Genomic DNA, 26,794 nt, shown 5'->3' on the forward strand with positions numbered 1-26,794 from the left:
TAAGGTAACAGACAAATCCATCACCTCAAAAAGGTTGTTCTGTCGTCTTTTTGTTGTTGATGATGTTGTTTTAAGAACACTTAACATGAGATATACCCTCTTAATACATTTTTAAGTGTACAACAGTGTTATTAACTATAGGCACTATGTTATACAGCTTGTCTTTGAAGCTTATTTTGCATAACTAAAATTTTATTCCCGTTGAATAGCAACTTTGCATTCCCTGACAACCACCATTATACTCTCTGCTTCTATGAGGTTGACTATTTTGAGTACCTCATGTAAATGGAGTGTCTGTCGTGGAACTGGCTTATTTCACTTAGCATATTGTTCTCTAGGCTCATTCATTTTGTTGCAGATGGCAGAGTTTCCATCTTTTTTAAGGCTAAGTAATATTTTTAGCTTCTCTGTGTATTGTTGGTATTGCTGGTCACCCAGTTTTTGGCAGAAATGCAGCATATTTTGTTGCATTGTCATGATAATATGTCTTTTTGCATTTAAATTAACATAGGAACTGATTTCACTCAGAAGACTGAGCCCCAATGTCATTTTCCTTTTCAGACTCAAAAGTTTATTTTTGTAGAGAAATAAACAACAGCTAATACACCACCTTTCAATTGGTGGCATTGTTTCTTATACAGAAAATAATAATTGTAGATAACATTTACTAAATGCTTGTCACTTTTAGCTACTTTCAACTACATCTTATAGCGAGAAAACTGAGACAGAGAGAAGTTAAATAATTTTCCCAATGCTAAACAACTTGTAAGTGGCTAAGTGGCAGATCTGGAATCCAAAGCCAGTGACTCAGGCTCCCATCATTAACTTAAACCACCAGGGAACTCTGAATCTCTGGCACTGAGTTAGAAGCCAGAAGTCCCTGAGTGTAAAATTTGGGGTTTTAGACAAACAGTTAACTTCTAATGATCCTCAGGCTTCTTATCAGATAAATGGATGAAGAAATTAACTTCTAATGATCCTCAGGATTCTCATGAGATAAACGAAGGTGGACTAAAACATAATGTTGGTAACTTTGGGGTGATCTCATGACCCTTTGAGAAAGCTGTGATCCCTTTCTCTGACATAGAATAGATGTAATTATACAATTAACAAACATCCTTGGATATCCTGAAACCAGTATCTTAGCCCTAGGTTAAAATCCCCTGGACTAGAAAATATTTAAATTTCTTACAAATCTAATACTCTGCTACCTTAAGAAGAGCTGACTTCTAGTTTATTAGTGACTTTTTAAAGAGGACAAGAGATTACCATTAGGGTGATCTATTAAATGATTTTCATTATATGCCTTATTGGCAGGTTGGTTTGTGTTGTATTCTTTCCTGTAACTTTGCATTTTCTGAATGCTGCTGACATCTTTCACTTCAAGACATTTTTTATTAGAAGAAAATTGTTAGATGCATCTGGATTAAACTACTCGGAAGACGTTATGGTGTTTACCTGAAGCTATAAAATAATTTGTGTTTTCCTAGTAAATGAGATCTGAAGAACCACCCAAGTGTCAGTAGCAAAATCAATTTGAAAAGGATCTACTATGAAATTAGGTTTCTCAAATAAAATGTAGTTTAACAACAGACCATTCACTCTGTCTTCCTTCTTATGGGGATACTTTTCATTAGAATGTAAAAATGATGGCATGTTTGGAAGCTGTAAACTTAATATGTATCAAACTTCATGGCTTTCAAGATCAAAAGATTAAGTTTCAATTTAAATGTATGGATTTTTTGTTAAAAAAACAAAGTATCTTACTAGAAAACAGAACAAGAAACATTTTGTGTATTCTTTCTATGTCACCTAAGGAAATTGCAAAAGCATCCATTTGAAATTGTATAAGATTTAGTATACACAATCAGGAACGTACTCTGTATAGATTTTTAAAAATGTATTAGTATTATTCTGCCCTTGAGCCAAAATGCTTAATAATTTGGTTTTTTTATCTATGTAAAATTTGGTTGAAAGATTGTTCATTATTGTTGAATTTCAACATGATTGCAAATTAAATGATGCAAAACTCAATAAAGTAAAATACACAAAAGAGCAATTAACATGTTATCTCAGTAAGTATGTAGAATAATGAGAGAACACACTGTTCTACACTGTAGCATATAATTAAGATGTAGTCATAAATCAGGAAAATATTATATCTTGTTTAGATGCACAGGTGGCTTTTAGAAAGATTGATTAGCTCCTCTTTCCCCCTTGAGATGTGAGTTTGTAGTTATTCCTGCAAAATTAAACAGAACATTTTCTCATACAGTAGGTATGCTTCAATGCAAACAGCATGATGGAGATAAATGTTTGCAAAGTGTTCATCTCCTTGTCTGTTTCTATTCCAGATGCTCTCTACGATGTCATCACTGTGGGAGCCCCAGCTGCCCATTTTCAGGGATTTAAGAATGGTGGTCTGAGGAAACTACTCCATAGATTTGAAACAGAAAGAAGAAAGTAAGTAAAGACATGAGGAAAGCACAGATTCCATTAATAGTATCTTCCCTTTGGGGAAGTCTATATACAAGGTTAGAATAAAGAAGATTGGTCCATCACAATATACGGTTCTTAACATCTCTAACCTATTTGGTAACATAAAGCTGTTAAATATCTCAAAACTACCAGAGAAGAAGTTAGAGTAGACAAATTGCCTAAGTGTGTTGCTTGTTGAGTAGCATTGTGATGGCAGAAAATTTTCCCAGAAGCCACACGACTAAGGGGTGATATTCTAGTGTAAACTATTGCTTGCTCAAAGGAATTGTTCAGGGATTTAGCTGGAAATATAGTCTAACTTAACTGTAGAGCCAAAGATACTGAATGGAGAATATGGCTCCTGATTTATGATTTTTAGCCTACTAGTAATTTCCATAGTGGCTTGAGGCACATTTAATTGTGCCACTTGAAAAAGACTCATCCATACAGAAATGTATGTTCTGTTCCTTAGGGAAAAGGCATGACCCCAAAACCAGAGTATTACCACTATTATTTATAATTTTAATATACCGTTTTTCCAGTTTTTCTTTTTAGATGCTTTTAAATATTGCCTTATAAAGATTTTGCAGCAGTAGTTTATTGTTCTCCACCATGTCTCTTCCAGTTGAGCTTACTTATTCTATAATATTCTCTGGCTATGACCATGCTCATGTGAAACATACAGTGCCTGGTCCAGGCCTGAAGAATAACTACTTTCCTTTTCAAGTAGTTACTCTTCTTAAGTTAAGAACTACCCCCAACTTTTTTACTTTTAGGTTCTAAGTGTACATTTGCAGGTTTTGTTTTTTTTTTTTTAATTTATTTTTCAGGGTAAATTGCATGTCACAGGGGTTTGGTGTACAGGTTATTTTGCAACCCGGGTAATAAGTATAGTACCTCTGAGGTAGTTTTTCAATCCTCACCCTCCTCCCACCCTCCACCCTTCCACCCTTAAGTAGGCCCTGGTGTTTGTTGAAGAATCCAGATTTTGAAAGTTTGGGGTAAATAGTCAATTTTTAGTCACAGTTGATTTAGTCATAGTATTAGAAAATCTATTCGAGTGGCAAAACCGGAAATGATTTTAAAGTTTTATCACATGTATCAAATATAAATGTGTTTTTTGGTGCCCAGGTGTTTAGGGAGAAAGCATGTAATGGAGGTTAGAACTGAATAATTGACTTATTATATAAATATATAAACTACCAATACATATATATTTTTCTTTTTTTCCTTTTAAGGAATTGACTTTGGTACAATATTAACTCAGTTACAGTTCTTATTCTGATTTTTCAAGTTTTTTGTTTATTTTTGTTTGTTTGATTTTTGTTGGGGGAGGGTTTATAGTTTTATAAAATTATACTGCATGCATAGATTAGAGTAACCATCACTATTATGAACATCATATAGAACTGTTTCATCACCACAAAAAACTCCTTCGGTTTACCCATTAATATTCACACCCTTCTCACAAATTTTATTGCAGTGGGGAGTGGAAGTCAAAGTTTCAACCATGGGCTCTGCAAGGGAGGGGCATCTCCTCATAACTTTATGGGAATTGGAAGTTAATTCAAGCCCCATGGGGAATAATTGCCTTTTCTACTGAAGTGGTGGTATGAGTGGAAGACAGGGTTTTGCCCATGGAATCTGAGTGGGAATGGAGGGTGTTTCTTACTGATTCCCTACTGTACCATTCTCCTAGTCTGGGAGGGACATGATAGTTTTGTGGTATTCACCTTCAGAACAGGTTGATAAGGCTGGGCCACCCTGTTTCCAGGTTCCTTGGCTTTTCCTGGGTGCTATTTTTTTGATCGGTGCTTTGGTGCATTAAGGAATTCTGTGACACCCAGTTTGGGACATTATAGAAGGCAAGAAAAATCCTGTGAAGCTCAGTGCCATCTCATTCCTTAAGTCCTGAGGACCCTAACCAACATACCTTCTTTAGTCTACCTTTAAGAGTCTTTTGATAGATGGCATACATGTTTTGTATGAGTGTTCCATTGTGATTAACAGGGGAAGTAAAATAGATTGCATTTAGTCCATCTTGTTTGGAACTATGTCTCAGCCTTGAGAATTGACTTATTTCATTTTCTCAATTAAATTTTAAAATATATCACCAAATTAGAAGACTGAAAACTGCCCGCAGCACAGTTGAAGTCCGTTTGTGCATATAAAGCGTTAGTATGTGAAATATGGAACCTAACTCTATAATTTTATAAAATATATTTCTGTCAAAGACAACTGTTGAGTTCTATGTTGATTCTAAATAATATTTCTTAAATTTTAAATATTTGCATAAATATTTGAATCCTTCACTTCATTTTTCACTGGGCTGTTACGTATCTGCACATGCACACACACACACACACACACACACACACACACTCTCACAGATCTTGGGTTAATTTTAACATAAAAGCAAAAGTGTGTTCAATGCTTGCAAACACTGATTGCTCTAAATTTTTCATTTATATTCTATATCCCGTTGCTTTATTAATAAAATACAATGAAGATTTTAAAAGAAGTAAAAAAGAACTTTCTGTGGATCTTAAAATAGCTCTTCATAGGGCAGTGGTACGGGACAAATACAGCTTGCTGAGGCAGTACACTGGTGAGCATGGTTATCAGCCTACCCGTTAAATTAAGAGCTGCCCTGAGCAGAGACTTAATGACTGCAGAGTCATGGCACCATTCCAGTACTTTTTCTACAGCCTTTTTCAGCAACAAATATTGCATTTGTCAGTCAACAGCAGTGTGTTGAAGTAAAAATGACTGTATGAAATGAGTAATTTGGGCTTTAGATTAAAGTAAACAATTACATTTTGCAGGACATGAAATCACAAATGCGGAAATTTTTCTTTGCCTCATCTTTGATTTGATGTCACCCCCCACAAAACAACAACAACAACAACAACAACAACAACAACAACACAGATAGCCAAGTCTTTTAGGCCAGTTTTTTTTGGGAGCTACCACAGCCATTGTACTATTTAACATCCGTTTATTTTTTTCTCAGCTAAGCTAATAAAATATTGTCATCTGAGAAAAGACATAATTAATGTTTATGTCACTTGGTGATCTCTTTTGTGATGAATACATTGGCCACAGAATGAAAAAGGTTTTAGTGTAAGATAATATTGCTTATAGTGTTTATATAAAGTAATTGAGGTCATACAACCATATTTATTAAAAGGTACAATTAGGGAGATTGAACTTTTAAAGCACAGTATCTGAGTACCTTATTTTTGTGCTTAGAAACTTTGAGGAGTCCATGCTTGTTCACTGGGCATTCAAAGCATCCGTGATTTCATCCACCAGTGTCTACCCTTATCAGCCATTTATCCGATTGTTGTTTCTAAAATGCTATAAAAACTATTTCCTAAGTGGGCTTCATGTATTTCTACCTTTTCCTTTTTCCTCATTCTGTTTCCTTTTACAAGAAATTATTCTAGTCTCCTCATTTTCTACTATTTTTCATTTCTTTCTATGAAAACCATTTACACAATCCTATTCAAAATTCTGCACATGGTCCATGTGAACATTTCACCCTTATAATTAGGCTTTCCTGATTTCTCAAGTTGATTTGACTCTCCTCTCTAATGCTTTATTTTTATTTCTCTTATAGCCTTACTAGGCCACAGTAATGTATTAGGTTTTTTTTTGTGTGTGATGTTTCTGTGATACGCTGTGCTTTCCTTGAATAAGAGATAGAGCACCTTGTATATATAAGTATTCTATAGATCCAATACAACAGGTATTGGAATTCACATACAAATCAGATATAGTTGCTGACTTAAAAGTGTGAAAACTAGAATGGGAGAAAATAATCATAATGCAGTAAGATTAATTGCATTAATAAATAATGATAATGCAATAAGATTAATAATACAGACAGCACTGTTACCAACCTTGGCTGCACACTAGAATCACCTTTGAAGCTTTAAAAACTTTTATTTATAACAGGATATCACCCCAGACAAATTAAGTCAAAGCCTTTGGTAACGGGACCCAGGCATCGATATGTTTTTAAAGATTCCCAGGTGAGCCTAATGTGTAGTCAGAATTGAGAACTACTGATATAGCTGTAAGTGAGTAGTGCTATTGGAAGACAGACAAAAGGTTTGGAGAATAAAAACAGAAACAGCTACACAGATGAGTTGAACTTGAAAAACTGTATAGAACTTCCATTGGTATGTAACAAACAGAAAGGAAATATAAGTAAGAGAATATGTATTGAGGTAAAGTATTAAAACTTACTCACTGAGAATTTTTGCTTAGAGAATCCCAAACTCATTAGAGAGTTTCAAAATGGAACCGAATGTGAGAGTAAAGCGATAAGAATTTTGATCTTGGACAATCTGGGGTTGAGTAACATACAGACACATACCATTGAACATATCATAGAGGAATTCATACTGAAAACTTGATATCTTTCTAAGATAACCGAAGCTCTAATTACACATTTTTTAATAAACCCAAATCAGGATATTTGTAACATATATTATCTTGTAATATCAAACATCTACATGTATCCGGTGTTCGTTGATTTACTTCAATATTATGTGAAAGTTTGTGAAGTTCTCCCTCAAAATATGAATCAAATTTTTACTTTTAGTATTGTTTAAAAGACAAAAATTTATTACTATGACATATAGTTTGCTTTCTTTAAAATGTTTCCTTTTTTTTTTTTTTTTTTTTTTTTTTTTTTTTTTTTTTTTTTGAGATGGAGTCTTGCTATGCTGCCCAGACTGGAATACAGTGGCACTATCTCTGTTCACTGCAACCTTCACTTCCTGGGTTCAAGTGATATTCCTGCCTCAGCCTCCCAAGTAGCTGGAATTACAGGTGCACATCACCATGCCCAACTAATTTTTATTTTTATTTTTTTGTCAAGACAGGGTTTCAACATGTTGCTCAGGCTGGTCTTGAACTCCTGAGCTCAAGGGATCCTCACACCTTGGCCTTCCAAAGTGCTGAAATTACAGGCATGAACCGCCACACCCACATACCCAGCCCTTTTGAACATTTCTTTCTTTATTTTTTGAGATGGAGTTTTCCTCTTATTGCCTAGGTTGGAGTGCAATGGTGCAATCTTGGCCCACTACAACTTCTGCCTCCTAGGTTCAAAGGATTCTCCTGTTTCAGCCTCTCAAGTAGCTGGGACTACAGGTGCATGACACCATGCCCAGCTAACTTTGTACTTCATATTTTTGGTAGAGACGGGGTTTCACAGTGTTGGCCAGGCTGGTCACAGAACATCAGATTCAGACAGAACTTTCACTAAGTAGGATTATAGCCTAAAAGCCTAACTCTTTCATTAACACCAAAAAGTAACTCATTAAAACCAAGAGCCTTTATTAAAATGAAAAACAGACAAACAAAAAAAGTCTTCGAGAGGCATGTTAGCTTTTTCTAGAGAATTTAAATTTGTTACTATCTATCTATTTATTTGGAACAACAGAACTAATGCACTGCAAGGGGTCCTAATTTAAATGACTGTCTTGAGTGCTTACCCTAGTTACACACCCACCTTCCCTGAATATACTCCAGATGTTCACAATGAACATTTGCTTCCCCCAGATTTTAATCATAAAAGAAAAAGCAATCACTTTGAAAAATCTTAAGAAAAATAAACTAGGATTGTACTGGTAAGAATGTGGCAGGCTGTACTTGATCCCACAACAACTACAGCCTGTGCTGGAATTTGGGGACTTATTTTTTTTTTTCTAGACGGAGTGTCGCTCTGTCACCCGGTCTCACTCTGTAGCCTAGGCTGGAGTGCAGTGGCACCATCTCAACTCACTGCAACCTCCGCCTCCTGGGTTCAAGCAATTGTTCTGCCTCAGCCTCTTGAGTAGCTGGGACTACAGGCGAGTGCCACCATGCCCAGCTAAATTTTTTTTTTGTATTTTTAGTAAAGATGGACTTTCACCATATTGGCCAGGCTGGTCTGGAACTCCTGACCTTGTGATATGTCCACTTTAGCCATCCAAAGAGCTGGGTTTACAGATGTGAGCCAGGGCACCCAGCCTTGGGGCATTTTTTAAAGAAAAGTAAAACAAGCTCTGTTTCTGCTGCTAACAAAATACTTTAACTAGGTAATTCATAAACAACTGAAACTTATTGCCCTTAGGTCTAGAGACTGGGAAGTCCAAAATTAAGGCACCAGCAGATTCAGTGTCTAATGAGAGCTGGTTCCTCATAGATGGCACCTTCTAGCTGTACCCTCACCTGGGAGAAGGACAAAGCTGGTCTCTTGGGCCTGCCATTACAAGGACAGATCCCTCTTGACCTCATCACTTTCCAAATGCTCCGTCTGCTAATATCATCACCTTTCTGATTAGGTTTCAACATATGTGTGTTGGGGAACACAAACATTCAGACCACAGCTGGCAACAAACAGAGTTAAAGCATTCTTACTCCCTGTAAGATCAATGGTTACAAAGTCACAGGGCAAAAAAAACTCTGGAACTGAGAAGTTTGCCTACTACTGTACAGAGAAATAAAGGTAGATATTTTCTCATTCTCTATTATAAATAGAAGGGTTTTTGTATAAAAAGGGGAAAAACGTATCAGGGAAATAAGCTGTCCATAAAGTGTAACATAGCAGGAATGGGAGAATTGGATGCAAAACCTTATACTGTTACCTTTGAAACGTATTCTTCTGATAGAATTATTAACCACTCCTTAATTTGGGAGATATAAAACATGCATTCACATTTCTATGCCTTCTCCAGTAACAAATGAGCAGATTAATCAGTAGTTACAAAAGCATTTGTTTTAATTACCTTTACTTCCATGCTTAAGAATAAAATATTTTATTTCTTTTCATGAAAGAGAGTGAGTGATTCAATATGAAAGCAATATAATTGTATCCATTATTTGACAGGGGATGGTAATTCTTTTTTTCCCTACTTGAAGTGGTTTTTTTTCTTCTATTTTTAGCATGATCCCTAGGTTCTTCTTAGACTTGGACTTGTTAGTCATAGACAGTGCAATTCAGAGTCTTAGATCTTAACTATGCTTAGAATTTTGCATAAACTCATAAGTCATGCCATATATATTTTAAGTAGAAATATTTTTATCCTTCATTGATATATATTTTAATAAATTTCATTGGTCATTTTCTAATTTTGTAAAGAAATATGCTTATTGGAAAACAAAAAAGTCAAGAGAAAGAGTTTAAAAGCATACGTGTAATATTCCTCCTTAACAACCATTACTGGTAGCATACTGGTGCTCTCTTCCAGTCTTTTTTTCCACATATAATCTACATCTTCATACATTTTTCTATTAAAAATTGAAAACTGCAAAACTGTCTTAAATAACTAATTTTTAAGTTACATAATACATGTAACATAGGCCAGGCCTGATGGCTCATGCCTGCAATCGTAGGACTTTGGGAGGCTAAGGCCAGTGGTTTGCTTGAACTCAGGAATTCGAGATCAGCCTGAGCAATGCGGCAAAACCCTGTCTCTACAAAAACATACAAAAATTAGTCAGGCTTGGTGGCACATGACTTTAGTTCCAGCTACTTGGGAAACTGAAGTGGAAGGATCACTTAAGGCTGCAAGGTTGCAGTGAGCCGAGATCACACCCACCTGGCTGACAGAGGGAGAACCTGTCTCAAAAAAAAGAAAAAAAATTATGTGTGTGTGTGTGTAGTACGCAAATATATGTATATTTATGTATATGAATAGATACATACTATATACACATACACGTAATATGAATATAATACTTTTCATTTATAAAACAACTTAAATCTTTGTATTTCTTTGGAAGTCATGCCCAGTACTCTACATTTACAAATATCAGTCTCATAGACTATAACTAAAATTTATCTCCCATTCACTTTCAAATATACCTTATTTTTTTCAGTTCAGAAAGAACATTTTCTGTCACAAAATTTTCTTTTAAAAATGATGGTAAAATTACATGGACACTGTGGAAATAAGAATAATTTAAATGCCCCTGTCAGTTCCTTTTTTTCTTTTGAACTGTGTTCAGTAGCTGACAATATAACATTTTGAAGGAGATGGTAATTAAAGTTTTTGTTTTGATTATAATTTGATTCCTTGGTAGTATGTTTTTTTTGTTTGTTTGTTTTGTTTTGTTTTTCCTCCTGTGAGTTAGTTCCTTGTTGGCTATTCTCAGCTCTTAACTCTGTTCATATTTTGGCAAATACAGGCTAGGTCTGCCAAGACTGTTCACCAGGTTTCTCTTCTGTGCATGGACTTCTCTATGTACAACTCCTTGTATATAACACCAAATCTTCCTAGAAAGAGAGTAGAGTGCCTTTAATTCACTAGTCATGCTGAGGCTTGAATGTACTATACAAAGTAAATAAGGAGGCCCGCAAAGCTTTGAACTAAATGTGGCACAGTGAATGAAAGTATTTTTGCTCAATTTCACATGATTCTGAGTGAATTTGTAATGCAGTTTTTCTTCCTTCTTTATTTGCATTTAGCTGTATGCAAATATATATATATATATAAATATATAAAAATATAAAAATATATATATATATATATGTATATATATATATATAGCTTATAGCCCACAAATTCAAAGAATAAAGAGGCTTATATAGATGAAAGGACTATTCTAGTCCTTTTCTTTAAAATAAACTCATCTGGGCAGTTTAATATATTTTTCTGCAAGATTTCTTCTTGGAATGTCAAATTAAGTTTTAGCAGCTATTATCTTAGTCCACAAACTCAAATCTTGAGAATGTAATGTTCTTGACTTTCCTATAACTCTGTTTAATTTTTCTGTTCTTCATTCTGGGACAAGCAGAAACTTTCATCTCAGGCAATTCATAGACTCTGTTCCCAGAGTGGGTTTGAATTCTGATCCTCACATACTGTCTTTGTGATATTAGTCAGATTACCATACCTTTCTGTACCTTGGTTTCCTTATCTGTAAAGTAGAAATAATATTTCTTACCCAAGAAGGTTTTTATTAAAATTTGATGAGTTTATATATACTAAGCATTTGTAACAGTGCCTGGCACATGATGAGGTCTTCATTGATATTAGCTATTATTTATGTAAATATAAATAAAGGATACATCTCCATAAAAATGTTTTATCAATTTCTCAAATTGATGCATGTAGATCTTATTCTTTCTGAGTGCTGAGTAGAATTTTATTGATTGGATTTATCATAATTATCTAACCCAAACACCGTTGGTTGTCATTTAGATTGTTTTCTAATTTTTCGGTTACAAGCATCTGCACTTGTAAGATACATCCTTATTCATATATCTTTGCAAATTTATGGATGTTTCTTCTAGATAAATTCCTACACTTAACTAAGTATAACTGCACTTAGTTAAGAGGACTTCTTTCTTAACTAAGAAACTAAGACTTCTTAGTTAAGAGGTAGTTAAATTTTAGAAAATACCACCAAAAAGTTGTCTTAATATGCATAAGATGCCTAATTTCTCATTCAGTCTTGAGTGCTGAGCTTCAGATATTATTTGCATGTGAAGTAAAGGTATGACTGATGAGGTCTATACATATGTACATTTATAACCATCTAGCAGATAGCTCCACTTCACTGGTATCTCCCATACACCTCAAGATTGAGATATTGAATCATTTTGCATCCCTTTGGCCCTCAGACTTTTTTGGGGGTTATTTTTCTTTTTAAAAATTTTTGAAATTATACTTTAAGTTCTGGGGTACATGTGCAGAACGTGCAGGTTTGTTGCAAAGGTATACACTTGCCATGGAGGTTTGCTGCAGCCCATCAACCTGTCACCTACATTAGGTATTTCTCCTAGTGCTATCCCTCCCACAGCCCTCCACCCCACAACAGGCTCCAGTATGTGATGTCCCCCTCCCTGTGTCCATGTGTTCTCATTGTTCAACTCCCACTTATGAGTGAGAACATGCATGTTTGGTTTTCTGTTCTTGTGCTGTTTGCCGAGAATGATGGTTTCCAGCTTCATCCCTGTCCCTGCAAAGGACATGAACTCATCCTTTTTTAATGGCTGCATAGTTTTCCATGGTATATATGTGCCACATTTTCTTTATTCAGTCTATCTTTGATGGGCATTTGTCTTGGTTCCAAGTCTGTGCTATGGTAAACAGTGCAACAATAAACATGTATGTGCATGTGTCTTTATAGTAGAATGATTTATAATCCTTTGGGTATATACCCAGTAATTGAATTACTGGGTCATATAGTATTTTCAGTTCTAGATCCTGGGTTATTCTTCTTAATAAGGAGATATGACCATTCACCCCACTATTGAGTGCAGCACCTGAAAATCCTTGACAACTTTTTTTTCCCTTGCTTTCACTTAAAATTAATTTACCTTCTTATATATCTGGAAATCATTCATTTTAATAATGAAATATGGGTTAAGATAAATCTAGCCCATAGAACCACTGTCTTTTAAATATTCGACTGCCAAATCTCTTAATTACTATCCTTCCTTCCATACTGGCTCTCATCCAGTCAGTTATCCTCATCTTGGTTGGAATTCCATTTCTAAAAGGAAAATATTTATTCTTGTGATTTCATAATTTTAACATTTCTTAGCTGTCTCTTGCTTGCAGAAGAAAAACTAAGGTACAATAATATATATGTGTGATCTGGCCCTGGTTTCTTCTACAGCTTCATCTCACAGCATGACACCATCATCTTTCCCTCCCCACTGCCCTCCGTAGTAATCAGAGTGAACTTTCTCACCACCGCAGATCTTAACTTAAAATCGTTTCTGCCTGGAAGCTTTCTTCTGACTCCTTGTCTAATCCAAGTCTGCTTTAACCCTCCAGTGTACAAAATCCCTCTAGATTGTATGTGCTCTCAGAGTACAAAATGTGTCTATCCAGTTTACCACAGAATGTGTCTGTCCAGTTAACACTTAACAAGTTAGTATCCCCAGGAACTAACTTGTTAAGTGTTTGTTGAATGAATATATGTATGGAGGAATGAATGAATGACATCAAAGTGTTGCCTGCTGTAGGAGTAAAGGGAAGAACCAGTAACTGCCTGAAGACCTCAGTATGACTGAACTAGGTAGTGGACATAGAGACGTTTTGTAGAATTAAGAAACAGACACGAAAACAAGATCAAAGGGGCACTTGTGGAAAATATCTTATAGGCTTTGAAAACAACTATTTGGCAGGTATTATAACATTAGTGTTTCCTTGCACCTCACTGGCAAGGGAAAATATACTTTTACATATTCTGAAAGAAGGGAGACAATACTGTATATATAAAAATGGCTAACTTAAAAATCTGATTCAGTATCAGTAATGCAGTAGTGACTTTAACATTTGCAAGTTGGTGATATTCTTTCGATAACCTGTCCAAAAGCTTGTTGAGGCAAAGAATGATCTGATATTTAGGCAAAAGGCATTGTGTATAGTGTGACAGTTCAGAATTTTAAAAAATTAAATATTTATTTTAAAGAAAATGACTAATTGTAAATGACAAAACATGTTTGCTAAACTATCCCCAAATTTTTAATGATATGAAATTTGGTGAAGAGAGTAGTCTGAAAATGACAAAATACTGAACCAGTGTTACTGTGGGATTTCAGAAAGCCACTGAACATTCTCACTATTGAGTTTTCTCATCTTCACTATAGCTGTGGCTACATGTGTATACCTAGAGATATATCAGAAAAAAAAAATCAACAAGAAGATTAAGGTTTAAAAGTTAAAATGTTAAATCTAATATGAAAATTACTGAAAAAATACATTTTTTACTGTTTACATTTAAAACAGAGATACCTAGAAATATATCAGAAAAAAAATCAACAAGATTAGGTTTTAAAAGTTAAAATGTTAAGTCTAATATGAAGATTATTGTAAAAATACATTTTCTTCTGTTTACTTTTAAAACTAAGTATAAAAAGATAATATGATTTGAGAATTTATTTTCTGTAAATTAAAAATACATTTCTCCTTTGCCTTAAACTGAAACATTTTAAACCATGACATAGTATGTTATCTCAGCAGTATTCACTGAATCCAAGGAGGAACTTTTGAATGTGTTAAACAACAGGCGATTTCCGGAATTTTTTTTTTTTTTTTTTAGACAGAGTCTCGCTGTGTCACCCAGGGTAGAGTGCCTGATCTTGGTTCACTGCTTCCAGATTCAAGCAATTTTCCCTTGGCCTCCTAAGTAGCTGGGACTACAGGTGCACACCACCATGCCTGGCTAATTTTTGTATTTTTAATAGAGACAGGGTTTTAACATATTGGCCAGGATGGTCTCGAAATCCTGACCTTCCGATCCATCTGCCTCAACCTCCCAAGATTTCCAGAATATTTTTAAAACTGCCTGTTGTTTTAGAAATATAATACTCATCATTGCAAAGGCAGTATACAGCAGAAAAAAAGTCATCTACAACTAAATTGCCAGAAAACTAAAAATAAAAAAATACTGTTTTTTTTTTCAGAGTTTTAAAACTAACTATAGAGCATCTCTCATCTTTTTGCAAGATTACAAACTTTAAAAAATGTACATATAGAAGTAATGTCATGGAAAAATCAAACAATTGGCTTGTGTGACATGAGATAAATACATTATTGCAAACTCTTTATTAGAGGGAACCTTGCCTGAATGATTTCAATGTCCTCTTCCTTGTGATGAGGCATACATGAATAATTGATTATTGTGGTAACCGCATTAGAGAAGGAAGAAGGATGGGCTTACAGTGCTAGCACAGATGGAGAGAAGATAAATTACAGAGGTACTTAGGGGCAATTTGGGGGTTGTGTGCGTGTCAGGAGTGGAGGTAAGAACCCAGAGGTATCAAAGAAGACTCCCACATACATCTGGGGAATGATACTGCCATTCACTGCACGTTGGCTCATAACCCCCAGCATTATAAAGAGGCCACTAGAATGTATGTGAGTCTGAAAGGATGTTAGGCTGGGCAGGAAACAGGGACCAAATCTTAAACAAGCATTTGCTGTATCAGCTCCTGGCAGTTCACCCTGTACACTAAGGATACTGCAGTTGATAGGGTTTCAGCTGAAGATTGACATGATTATGGTGCGTGGAGTGATAGTGTAAAGAGATCAGAAGAACGGCACACAATTAGACTACTATAATAGTGACCCGAGGGAAAAGAGGTAACTGAGAAGTTGAAGATTTTAAGAAAATATCTAACAGAATTTAAATCTAGTTGGATGAGGGCTTGAGGGAGACTGGGCAGGGTTAAAGGACTCTTAGGTTTCTGGTTTGTATAACCTGGTAAATGCCAAGATAGCTGAGAAAGGGGATACAGAAAATAAGCCATTCATTTCCATTGCTTAATTAATAAGGTCAGTTGTTTATACTTCATTAAAGAGACATTTTGAGAAATAAGAAAATAATCTTGTTGAGTCTGTGCTTTTTTTTTCTTACATTAAGAATCTTTTAAATCATAGAACCTACAGAGGATCCCAGACCATGAATTCTCCTACTTTTTTTTTTTTGGTGAAAATATTGAGGACCAAAGATTGAGTCACCAATGCAGCTGATGACAGAACAAGCACTAGAAAATGAGACTTCTGTCCTTAGTCTCAAGTTCTTCCATACTCATTTACCCTCAAGCAATCAAAAGATGTCCAATACAAACATCCTCTCAACAAATGTGCAATGATACTTTAGGAAGGGATTCTGCTATCCAATGGAGAGAAATAAAATATAGTTGGTCCACTCAATTCCTTATAGGTCTTTAGAAAAATATAATTTTAGAATAAATTATTTGTGCTATCAAAAAACATAAGAATTGATGTTTGATGATTTTCACTCAGTCAGTTACTATGTTAAGCTACCTAAAATTTTTCTGTCCCTAGTAGTCAGTAAAAATATTTTTAAAGCTCTAGCCTTATCAGTTTTTTATCTACAGGCCTCTCAAATACACCTTAGGAATGCCACGTTTTAAGGAATATGGCCACAATAAAAATAAAAGAAGTTAATTTTTCAGAGATATTCATAGATTATTATTCATAATAGTAAAATATTATGAGCATTTTGAATGAATGAATAAATAAACTATACTGCATCACTAAAGTTGAACATTATGTAGTTATTTCAATTATTATGTGGATTGTAAGGTTTATAGACATGTATATAAAAAATGTACCTGAAAAAAAGTATGACATGTATACAGAACACATCAGTCTAAACGTATTAGTGAATTTATTAGAAACGTTAATAAGTTTACTTAGAGTGGCACAGATAAATACAGTCATTTCTTTTTGAGTACTTTGTTTTGTCTTTCCTCCTTTTCTTAGTTGTAAAAGAAGAGAAATGTTTTCATAAAATCCTTTTGCAACTTCTTCCAGCAAATACAAAAACTAGGTTAAAAAAAAAAAAAATTCTCCAACCTCAGAGTACCTAGAATGGTTGGATGCAATGTGACATCCTTTTACATTCCTCTCAGGAACATAAGGAGCTGTCATGCACAGTGGTTAGTAAGCCCTGAAACTACAGCTGTCCTCAGGATATTCACAGACACTAAACATCTAGAGCCCTAAGTTTGCAAGCTCTTGTGGGAAGAAGACTCAGACAAAATAGTTTTTTTTTTTTCTTTTTCTTCTTCTGCACTACCAGCCCTGCATGTAGTAGGCTGGTATCCTCACACGTAATCCACTGATTATCTTGTTAACTAAGTACCTCCGGTGTTTTGCTTTCCTTAATTCATTGACTGCGTAGTAGTTACTAAATATTTGTTGAAAATAATTTACTGTGAAACAATTCTCAAATTCTTTCTTTAGTCTAATCTGTGTTATAAAATAGAATCACGCATCTCTAATGAACTTTGTTTTAATTAGGAGATAACTTCTTTAATTATATTTTATTTTAATATTTATAAATTATACTTATTAAATTAAAGCTGCTTCCCATAGTAGTTATAGCACTTTAATTTTTTCAAATTTAAAATGGGTTAATACTGTGTTTAAGAGATAGTAAAATATAGTTAGGAGTTCAAACTGTATAACAATGAAGACCTGGGTTTGAACCTGGTTTTACCATCTATGCTAGTTTGTGTGATACAAGTCAAGTTACTTAACCTACTCAGGTTTCAATTTAATTCCTAAAAAAATTAGCATTTAGGCTTATAACCTATATGTACCCAATAATATTAGCTATTAAAGTGATAAAAGAGGATATTTAAATTATTAGCATAAATTATACGTATAAAATATTGGCTTTATTAGGTACTCTCTTAAAGTATTGTCACATTTAACACTATTTATTTAAAAAAATAAAATGACTTATGTACTTACCTTCTGTTTTTTGTATTCTTATCCTAGAATCATAATCATTATCCTATAATATTATATGCTGTAAAGATTTGATTTTTCGAAAATTTATTATAGTATAGTTTGTCTACAATAAAAATGAACTGTTGTAAGTATATAAGTCAAAGATTTTTAGTAAATATACAGAGTTGTGCAATCATCATCATAATCCCATTTTAGGACATTGCCATTACCCTAAAAAGGTCTGTTACGCTTTTTTGCAGTCAAAGGAACATTTATATTTGCAGAGTATTTGGGAATGATTTTTACTCCTGGACCTTTCTTACTCCATACCTTGAATAAGCATATTAGGGGATAAAGTCTAGGATGAAGACTGAGATTGGAAGGAATCAGGAGACCAGGTTTGGGTATTATCCCCATAACACCCTGGCAGAGGGACAAGCATGAAAATACCAGAATCCAAACTAGGCAGAAATAGAACTGACTAGACCTTGGAAGTTGGCAAAGGAAATCAAGGCAAGTGAATTTGCGAACAAGTGGGAATAGGCCAGGAAAGGAAGTAAAGCACACTGGACTTTGCTTATGTAAAGATCATGTAATAGTACCTAGAAGATTTGTATTAAAGCAAGAATAGGGCTAAATAAAGGATGTACATAAAAGAGAGGTTACAGTGGTTTGAGAAGTGCAAGTAAGACCCTGCAAACTGAAAAGCGGGATAGTAGAAGCCACCAGGATCTGAGCTAGTAAACACATTTTCTTAGAGGGGGCATTTTGAGCAGATATGAGTGTTATTTTATTTTCCTATTTAATTAGCATAATTTGTCACAGAGCTAATAAACGGCAGAATCAACTTTTGATCACAACACTCTTTGATTCTAAAATGTTCATGAAACTATGAGTTTTTAAAACCTGAGTAAAGATAAATATCAATTTAAGTATAGATCTAATAACTAATTTAATTATATAAGTGAAATCCACACAAGGTAAAAAATACTATTTTTTTTTTAATTCCAATTCTTTTCTCCAAACCCCACTTCCAGTAGAAAATGCAAAAGGTGCATTGGGGAAAGCAGAGAGGCATGCTGTTACCTTCTCCAATTTCATGAAGCCTGTTATTAAACCCTGTGAGAGCAGAAGGGTATATTTAAGTGCCCTAAGGTGTAAATTTTCTTTTGTGATCCACATTATTTTCTTCTCAGACAGAACTGAGAGCTAATACATACCTCCCTCTGGATTGAAGAGATCACATTGTTGTTTTTTTTTTACAAGTAGTGTTTGAGCAAAAATAAATAAATAAAGGGAAATAGTTCTAGATTTTTTTTTTTTTTCTGGAGATTTAATTCTGCCACAGAAGAGACACACCACTCACTCATTTTCCCCTAAACTCATCAATCCTAATCCCCTTCTGTTCATGCCCTATCTTCCCTGTCTTTTCCTTCTTGTTTGCCTCCCTGTCTATTAATCATATCTCATCTATATTTTTAATGACTCCACTGTGAAAAATAGTAACTTGGTTGAGCAAACAGATTAAGGAGTGGAGGTATACATGAGTGGGATGGGAAAGGATGGATAAGTAATAGAGCAAGCCCCACAATGTGAACTTGTGGTCAAAGAGTTAAGGAAAATATATTATTTTTCTCTTCTTGTCTGCCTCCTGCCTTCCTTCAAACCCAAAGCATGAGTCAAAGACTTCAATATCTTAGAGTACTATTTATCTTGCAACAGATAAGTTTAAAAACAGAGGTGTGGATAGCAGTTTGTGAGTAAGTACGATAATCCTGGTGGTAGAAATAATGGAGTAGTTGCGTTGAGTCTGGAAATAAGTGGTGGGATTCTGGGTATATTTTGAAGAAAAAGGCAAGGCTTTCTGAGAAGTTGGACAAAGAGTCACAGACAACATTAAATGGACCTGCCATAATCTGGGGTAGGGAAGAGTGACAAGGAGCTGGGTGTTGAAAGTGGGGAGCAGATTTCAGGCTCAGTTTGGGACGTGTGAAGCTAGAGCTGTTAATAGGAGAGCTTTTGTTTTCATTGGAGTTGAGGGGGAAAGTCCAGGCTAGAGATGGAGATTTGGAAATCATTAGTGCAACATGGATATTTACTTAGAAGAGACATATAGATAAAAGGGTTCCAAGAACTGAGTCTTGAAGCAAGCCAAAAAGAGGATAGGAAAATAAAGAGGACCAGCAAAAATGGACAGGGGCAAATATATACTCAGAAATATATAAGTCCTTGTTTTAATTGTATTTTGGTTAGCAATTAGAGCTTATGATTTGAATGTTACTTCATTATGTGCTTTATATTTTTTTTAGCAACTCCAAAATACGATATGGCTAGTAACAACATACACACACAGAACATGTGAGGATGGGGGTGTGGATGTGCATTCTAATGAAAATAATACCAAATATATTCAATTACTTAAATAAATATATTACATATATAGTACACTTTAATACACTCATCAATAGAAAAAATATTTTAAAACTAATTTAAATTTTTATTATCTGTGATTTGTAATACTATTTATATTCTATAAAATATTTTGTCCAAGCAAATATTTGGTCTTTCTTCCAGAGTCGTCTGATTAATAGTTGACTCAAGTGTTTGGATCCAGTTTAAATTTCATACTACTATAAAATGAGTTTAGCTATATTCTTTTTACCTAGATAATTAAATTATACTTATTACTTTCCATTTAAGAAGCTATAACTGTTAAAATATATGACATGTTTAAAGAGTAAGTCACTGAATAGGTAGATACAATTTATACTTAAAATTACTTTGTGAGTGATTATTTTTTTTTCATACCATACTATTTCATGTTTTCATCCTGACACCAACGTTGGCTTTTATTATGGAAAATGAATCTTTCAGCCTCACTAGGTGAGGTGCTCATCGTTAAAAAGACTTCAACAAAACAACTAATGCCGGCTACATAACTCTGCTCCAAAGAGATTGAATTAGAAGCAAGAGGCAGGAGTTAGGATTATGTCCCATTATGGTGATTGAAGAATGTATTGGGGAGAAGAAAGTGAATATATTGGGAGGAAATAGATGAAATGATGATGAAAAAAACTATGAGAGTAAACACTGGTATGAGAAAGGAACCAAAGCAACGTGTGTGAATAAGATGGGATGTAAAAGTAGCCTTGTAAAAGGTACTAAGAATATTAGAATACCTTAAGAAGGAAATGTTTTCAGAGTCCTTGTGTAGCGTGATCAACAGTTTAGAGGGGATCTCAGTCAAAACAATGACAGGGAGTCTCTAAAGATGCTCCACTGTCTCCCTGCATCGGGATCTCAGGTGGTGCTTATCACAAAGCCTACAGCCTACTAAAGCAGAATCTCTTGATGTTGCCAAGGAATTTGCATTTTTTCCATAAACATTGAGGTCCTGTCCTCAGCCCAAAGGGAATCTTACTATGACTGCTAAAATTTGAGCACCATTCAACTAGGGCATAAATAAAGAACACGTGCAGAAAAAATCTTAGAACTGTGTACATTAGAATAGAATGGGGCGGAGACTGTCAGGGAATTTGATAATGAAGATAGTAATATTCAGTAAAACAGTAACAGTGAACTTCTTGGAAAGAAGAATATGAGTAAAGGAGGAAGGCAATAGAGATGAAGTGAATAGAAGTGAGTGTATGAGAGGGCAGAAAAGACACATTCAGAAAGCAGTCAAATGAAAAGAGAGATGGAAGACCCCCAAGGCCATAGGCATTCTAGCTTTCCAAAGGCTAAGCCATGGGAAGCCTGTAAATAGCCATAAGAGGACACCAGGAAGTGACCTCTGATGCCAGAATAGCAGTCCTGCAAAAAGGGATCACCTAGCAGCTACCAGGTGGCTCTGCATTGGGTCTGTAAGTAGGTCCTGCTTTCTGCTCTCGGAGCTGCTGGGTATCAAACGTTGTTCAAATTCTGGTGACACATCTGTATCTTTAGAGAATCATTTTCTTTGCAAAAACAACATGAAGCCATTTGATTTATTAAAGTCTGTTATGGATTAAACTTTATATCCAGTCTGAGTTCATTATTTCTTTTCTAAAGTCGTTAGTATACTCCTGCATGAGATCTGTCTCAACCACTCAAGAAACCAGAAAGAGATATCAATAATTGACAAGGACTACTGATTCCTTTCCCCTCCTTGCAGTTGTTAGTTTTTATTTTATTTTATGTGTTTGTTTGTTTATTTATTTATTTTTTAGACAGCTTCTCACTCTGTCCTCAGGCTAGAGGGAGTGCCCTGATCTTGGCTCACTGCAACCTCCGCCTTCCAGGTTCAAGCAATTTTATTGCCTCAGCCTCCTGAGTAGCTGGGACTACAGGCGAGTGCCACCACTCCTGGCCGATTTTATATTTTTAAAGTAGAGATGGAGTTTCACAAAATTGGCCAGGCTGGTCTTGAACTCCTGACATCATGATATGCTGGCCTCGGCCTCCCAAAGTGCTGGGACCGCAGGCATGAGCCACCACATCCTATTATTTATTTACTTTAACTTACGTTATCATAGACGTAATAGGAAATTAAGGTATGTTTTATTTGAAGCCCTCACTTCTGACATTTAAAGTCCACAGGTAAAAAATTAAGAGCAAATCTTTTTAAGTCTCATAAACTAGAATGTGTTTCTTAGCCTTCAAAAACCTGATACCTTCATTGACTTCTTGTTCAATCTTCTGAATACCTCAAACCTCAAAGGTAATTTCTTTTAAATATTTTACTAAATAAATAAATAAAAGGAATATTCATTATATGTTTGCCAAAAAATATTGTTTCCTTAAAGCTTCTGTTCCCCTGAAAAATCACTAGTGTGAAAGGAATAGAACAGAGAATGCTTCCTAGATGTCAGTTTTCCTTAATGGTGTCTGAGGTTTCAAGATGAGAAATAAAATTATGGTATTTAAATAACTGAGCTGGTAAAAATGTGGCAGACATATGTCAGTAAATACTCAACATAGACTGCAAAGTTTTATTAAAAAAATGTCTTGACATTTTGGTATAATGAGATGTAAGCAAGTTTACATCAATCTTGTGAATGCACGAGCCATTCCTTCCCTCTTCTTTCGTTCTGGCAACTGTTTTGCTGTTTTGCCGCTTTCTTTCTGGCATGCCTCTTCCTAATGAAACTGATCAAAGATTCCTTCCCTCTAAAGAATCCCTACTCCCATAACATGCTAGATGATGATTGTAAAGTCAAAAATTCTCAAGCCTGTAATCCCCAAAGTCAATAATTCTCAAGCCTGTAATCCCAGCACTTTGGGAGGCCAAGAGGGGAGGATTGCTCGAGGCTAGGCATTCAAGACCAGTCTGTGTAAACATCACGAGACCCAGTCTATGAAAAATGTTTTTTAAAAATTTAGCCAGGTGTGGTGGCTCGTACCTGTAGTCCCAACTACTCAAGAGGCTGAGGTGGGAGGGTCACCGGAGACCAAGGGTTAGATGTTGCAGTGGGCTCTGATTGTGCCACTGTACTACAGCCTGGGTGACAGAGTGAGATTCTGTCTCTTAAAAAAAATAAAAGTCAGTAACTCTTTAGCTAATAATTAGTTTTAGATTTCTTTGTATGTTAAATGAAAAACCACAAGAACAAAATGTCTTGTGGTAAAATAACATCATGGAATAGCATTCTACTACTAATGTCCTTTTTCCATTAAATAAATTTGTTCATGTGCCCACTTGACATTAATTTTCTCCTCATTTCTCAGCTATTAAAATTTAGTCCTTCCTCACCCCTCAACCCCTCACCTAGTAACATGGGGGACAATTTAGGTAGTTGGTATTAAATGCTAACTCTATGCCAATCACAATTTTAGGCACTTGATGTGAATGGCTTCTAATGTTACCCACTTCATAAAATTAGATAATTATTCTCACTTTCCTGATGAGGAAGAAGGCTACCCAAGGTCACCCAGCTAGTTAGTGACAAGCCAGGATTTAAGTTGGCTTGAATATAACAGCTCATTTTCCCCACTGGCTTATGTGGCCTCAAGCTTATTGGAAATTAATAGTAATACTAATTTGACTTGACATGATCATGTCAAGTATTAGTATTACTCTTTCCAGTGTCTTAGCAAAGACAGTATTACTTTACCTAGTCTTAAAAAAAATTTTTGTCACCTTACATAAAAACTGTTAGTGCAATAATAAAAAACTCAGGACAGTTCTTATCTGATCTGTAGGAATGATCAGTAGGAAAGAGTGATACTTGGAGTTGTGTTTATCATTTGCCATCTGGTATTAAGGGCTGCACATTTGTTATGCTCTTTGTGTAATGTATTTTTATCTTTGTCATTGCAGTACTGGATACCAGTTTATTTACTATTCACCTGAAAACACAGCCAAAGCAAAAGAAGTTCTCAGCAACATCAATCAACTACAACCTCTTATAGCAACCCATGCAGACCTACTGCTTAATTCTGCAAGCCAGCATTCTCCAGACAGCTTGAAGAATTCTTTAAAGATGCTTTCAGAAAAAGTAAGATCCAAATCATCACTACAGTTGGGAAAATGAAATACTCAAATCCCCATTGGTATGACTTTCTGCATACATTGCCTTTCATTACATGCATTACATCCGGAAATGTAAAGTAGAGTAGGTTAAAAACTAAGCTTCAAAGTATTGCCACAGGATCAAAATGAATTGGTCTCATTCTCTGTTCAAATCTTACTGAGCACTCTTTTTTCTTAGTAGGAAATGAAACCTATTATTGGTTGGTATATATCTTCTCTTTTCCTTGGCATCTTTCATTTTCTTTGGTTTATGGTCTTATTAAGTGAATTAAATTAGATTTTGAAAATTACTTTATTTTCCTCTAGTGATCACCTAATTTTTATGCATATAAAGCTTTACATTTGAATAGGAATGCCACTGCATTGATGTGGATTTATATCAGTCTGTATTGGGTACTTCCTCTGCCTCAGTTCATTCTCTACATTATTTACTGAGAAAAGTTTCTAAAAATTTCCAAGTGCGTTAGTTATTTGAAAAGCAGTAGATTCTAAGCCTTAGTTTTTCCAAAGGTGACTTGTTCCTTTATCTACAGAAAGGATAGCTAGTCTGGCATGGTGTAGACACCCTATATCCACTTCCAGAACTAACTAGGGCAAGTAGCTGTGTGATAGACGGAGAGCCGAGATAGAAAAAGACAAGTGACAGCTTGATCTTCAACATAAAATCAGTGTCCTGGAGTAAAACCAATGTGTGCATCCTTAACCTTTGCATTTTAACGAGATCATGTAATTTTTTGTATGAGACACTTTCAATAAACATGACTTTGAAAAAACCGACCAAAGAAAATTATCATAATTGTAGAATAAGACAAAAGTGTAGTTTTCCACCTCTCTGAAGAACAAATTCATAGAAACCTGGATCTTATGTATGTCCATACTTTTTATTCAGGTGTGTTAATTTATAATAGTAATACCTTATACTTATTGAAATGTTTCAGTTTATACATTTTTATGTTATTTTTATAGGAGAAAGCATACCTATTTTGTGAAAAAATAGTTACTATCTATTCAGAAAGGCTTAGTAAATTGTCTAATAAATTTAAAAGTAAAGAAACAAACTCAGAACTTCCAGTTCAAAATACAGCATTCCTTCCATGCCAGAACACATGCTTCTATCATGAAGAAGGAGGAAAATATTGACCCAAATTTTACAAGTTCTTACTTTACATCAAATAGGGCAAGGGGCTTCATACTTTGTCATTTTATTTCATCAGTATTATGGAGAACATATTATCTTCTTTTCACATAGAAAAAGGCTAAATAAAGCTCAGAGAAATTTTAAAAATGTGAAGTCATGCAGAGTCAAATACAGGATTCAAACAAAACCAGGGTTCAAAACCAGGTCTGGATGACTCTAGAATGGAAGTTCTTTCTGTTCTTCAGAACACTTAAGTATTCTGATATTCAATAAGTATGTTTTTATGGCTAGAGGAAAAGAAAAAAAGAGGAGGTTGTTGCATACGTAAAATAATATAATTTTATTTTGGTTCATTTCTTTTTTGGATTTATAGATGAGGTGAGGTTTTCTGGGTTCACCTAAGCTGAAAATTTTAGCAAAAAGCATACCACTGCAGTGATTACAGAGCAGCATTTATATTCTTCTGTGCACTGGACAGGGATTTGTCATTTCATACACCATTTACAACTTGCTGCAGTGATGTCGGTGGTGGGGGGAGGTTAGGATGGCCATTTTCTTCTCCTTGAATCCCGCATTACTGCAACTTTTTCCCTATGTTTTCTCTTTTCTACTGAGTAGACATGCTTAGTCAACTAATAAATCTCTCAGTCCTTAAAACTAGGAGGATCTTTTTTTAAGTTAGGTTTGCAAGCCGTGAGTTATTTTAAGAATTCATGTCTGGAATTTGAAGGAATTATCTAAGTTAACAGTTTTGTATAGTCTATGAAAACTGTTAGTAGTTCATGGTTTAGAATAAAGTATGATTCTTGAATTCAGACATGAGAGAGAGATAGTTTTAGTGGTATCCTAAATTTCAATGCAATTTAACATTCGTGGGATGTAAGCTTTAAGAGTTTTGTCTTTAAGTTTTGGGCATGTTGTATACTATGGATTATAAAATAAAACTGTTTACTTCATGGGTAGTCCCCTGGTTTATTTTACTGATTCAGAACTGGCATGTTTGGAAAATAGGTACCTAGAGTTGTTTTCTTAGGGACTTATCCATATAGCATATTCAAGACATTAAGGAGTTATCTATATTCACACTTATCAGGGAAATGTGAAGGCTTTATAGACTTTGAGCACTTTAACATGGAAGTTTTCTGTTGTAGACTTGGGGCACTTGGGGAAGGCTGAGGGCAGCCCAGGGCAGTGAAGAAGGAGGTATTCTTTTTTGTGAAGAGATGGCATCTCTTCTCTTAGGAAAGCCATTATACCGAGAGATAATAGCCATGAAATCATTATCAATTAAACATACACTCAGAGTCTGTGGGAAAAGCATGTGGGAACCGAAAAGCTCAACTTGCTAAGAGGGCATATTCCAGGAGTCTTTGAGTAGGCAATCTTTGTAGATCCAAAGGCAATCCACATCATCTTTCTGTTTTTTTGTTTGTTTGTTTGTTT

General features: G+C 34.9%; 1 protein-coding gene across 11 annotated transcripts in view; it reads left to right on the top strand.

The window, feature by feature from the left end:
- The window catches only part of INPP4B (inositol polyphosphate-4-phosphatase type II B), an 871,737-nt gene that overhangs the window by 688,137 nt on the left and 156,806 nt on the right, over positions 1–26,794 (top strand). For all 11 annotated transcript variants that reach the window (XM_074396868.1, XM_074396869.1, XM_074396867.1 and 8 more), the window contains 2 exons: positions 2,355–2,463; positions 24,001–24,178. In XM_074396868.1, coding sequence (XP_074252969.1) covers positions 2,355–2,463; positions 24,001–24,178 — 287 coding nt within the window. The remainder of the gene's footprint in view (positions 1–2,354; positions 2,464–24,000; positions 24,179–26,794) is intronic.

This window comes from Saimiri boliviensis, chromosome 3 (genome assembly GCF_048565385.1).
Source record: "Saimiri boliviensis isolate mSaiBol1 chromosome 3, mSaiBol1.pri, whole genome shotgun sequence".
In the NCBI taxonomy this organism is placed as follows: domain Eukaryota; kingdom Metazoa; phylum Chordata; class Mammalia; order Primates; family Cebidae; genus Saimiri; species Saimiri boliviensis.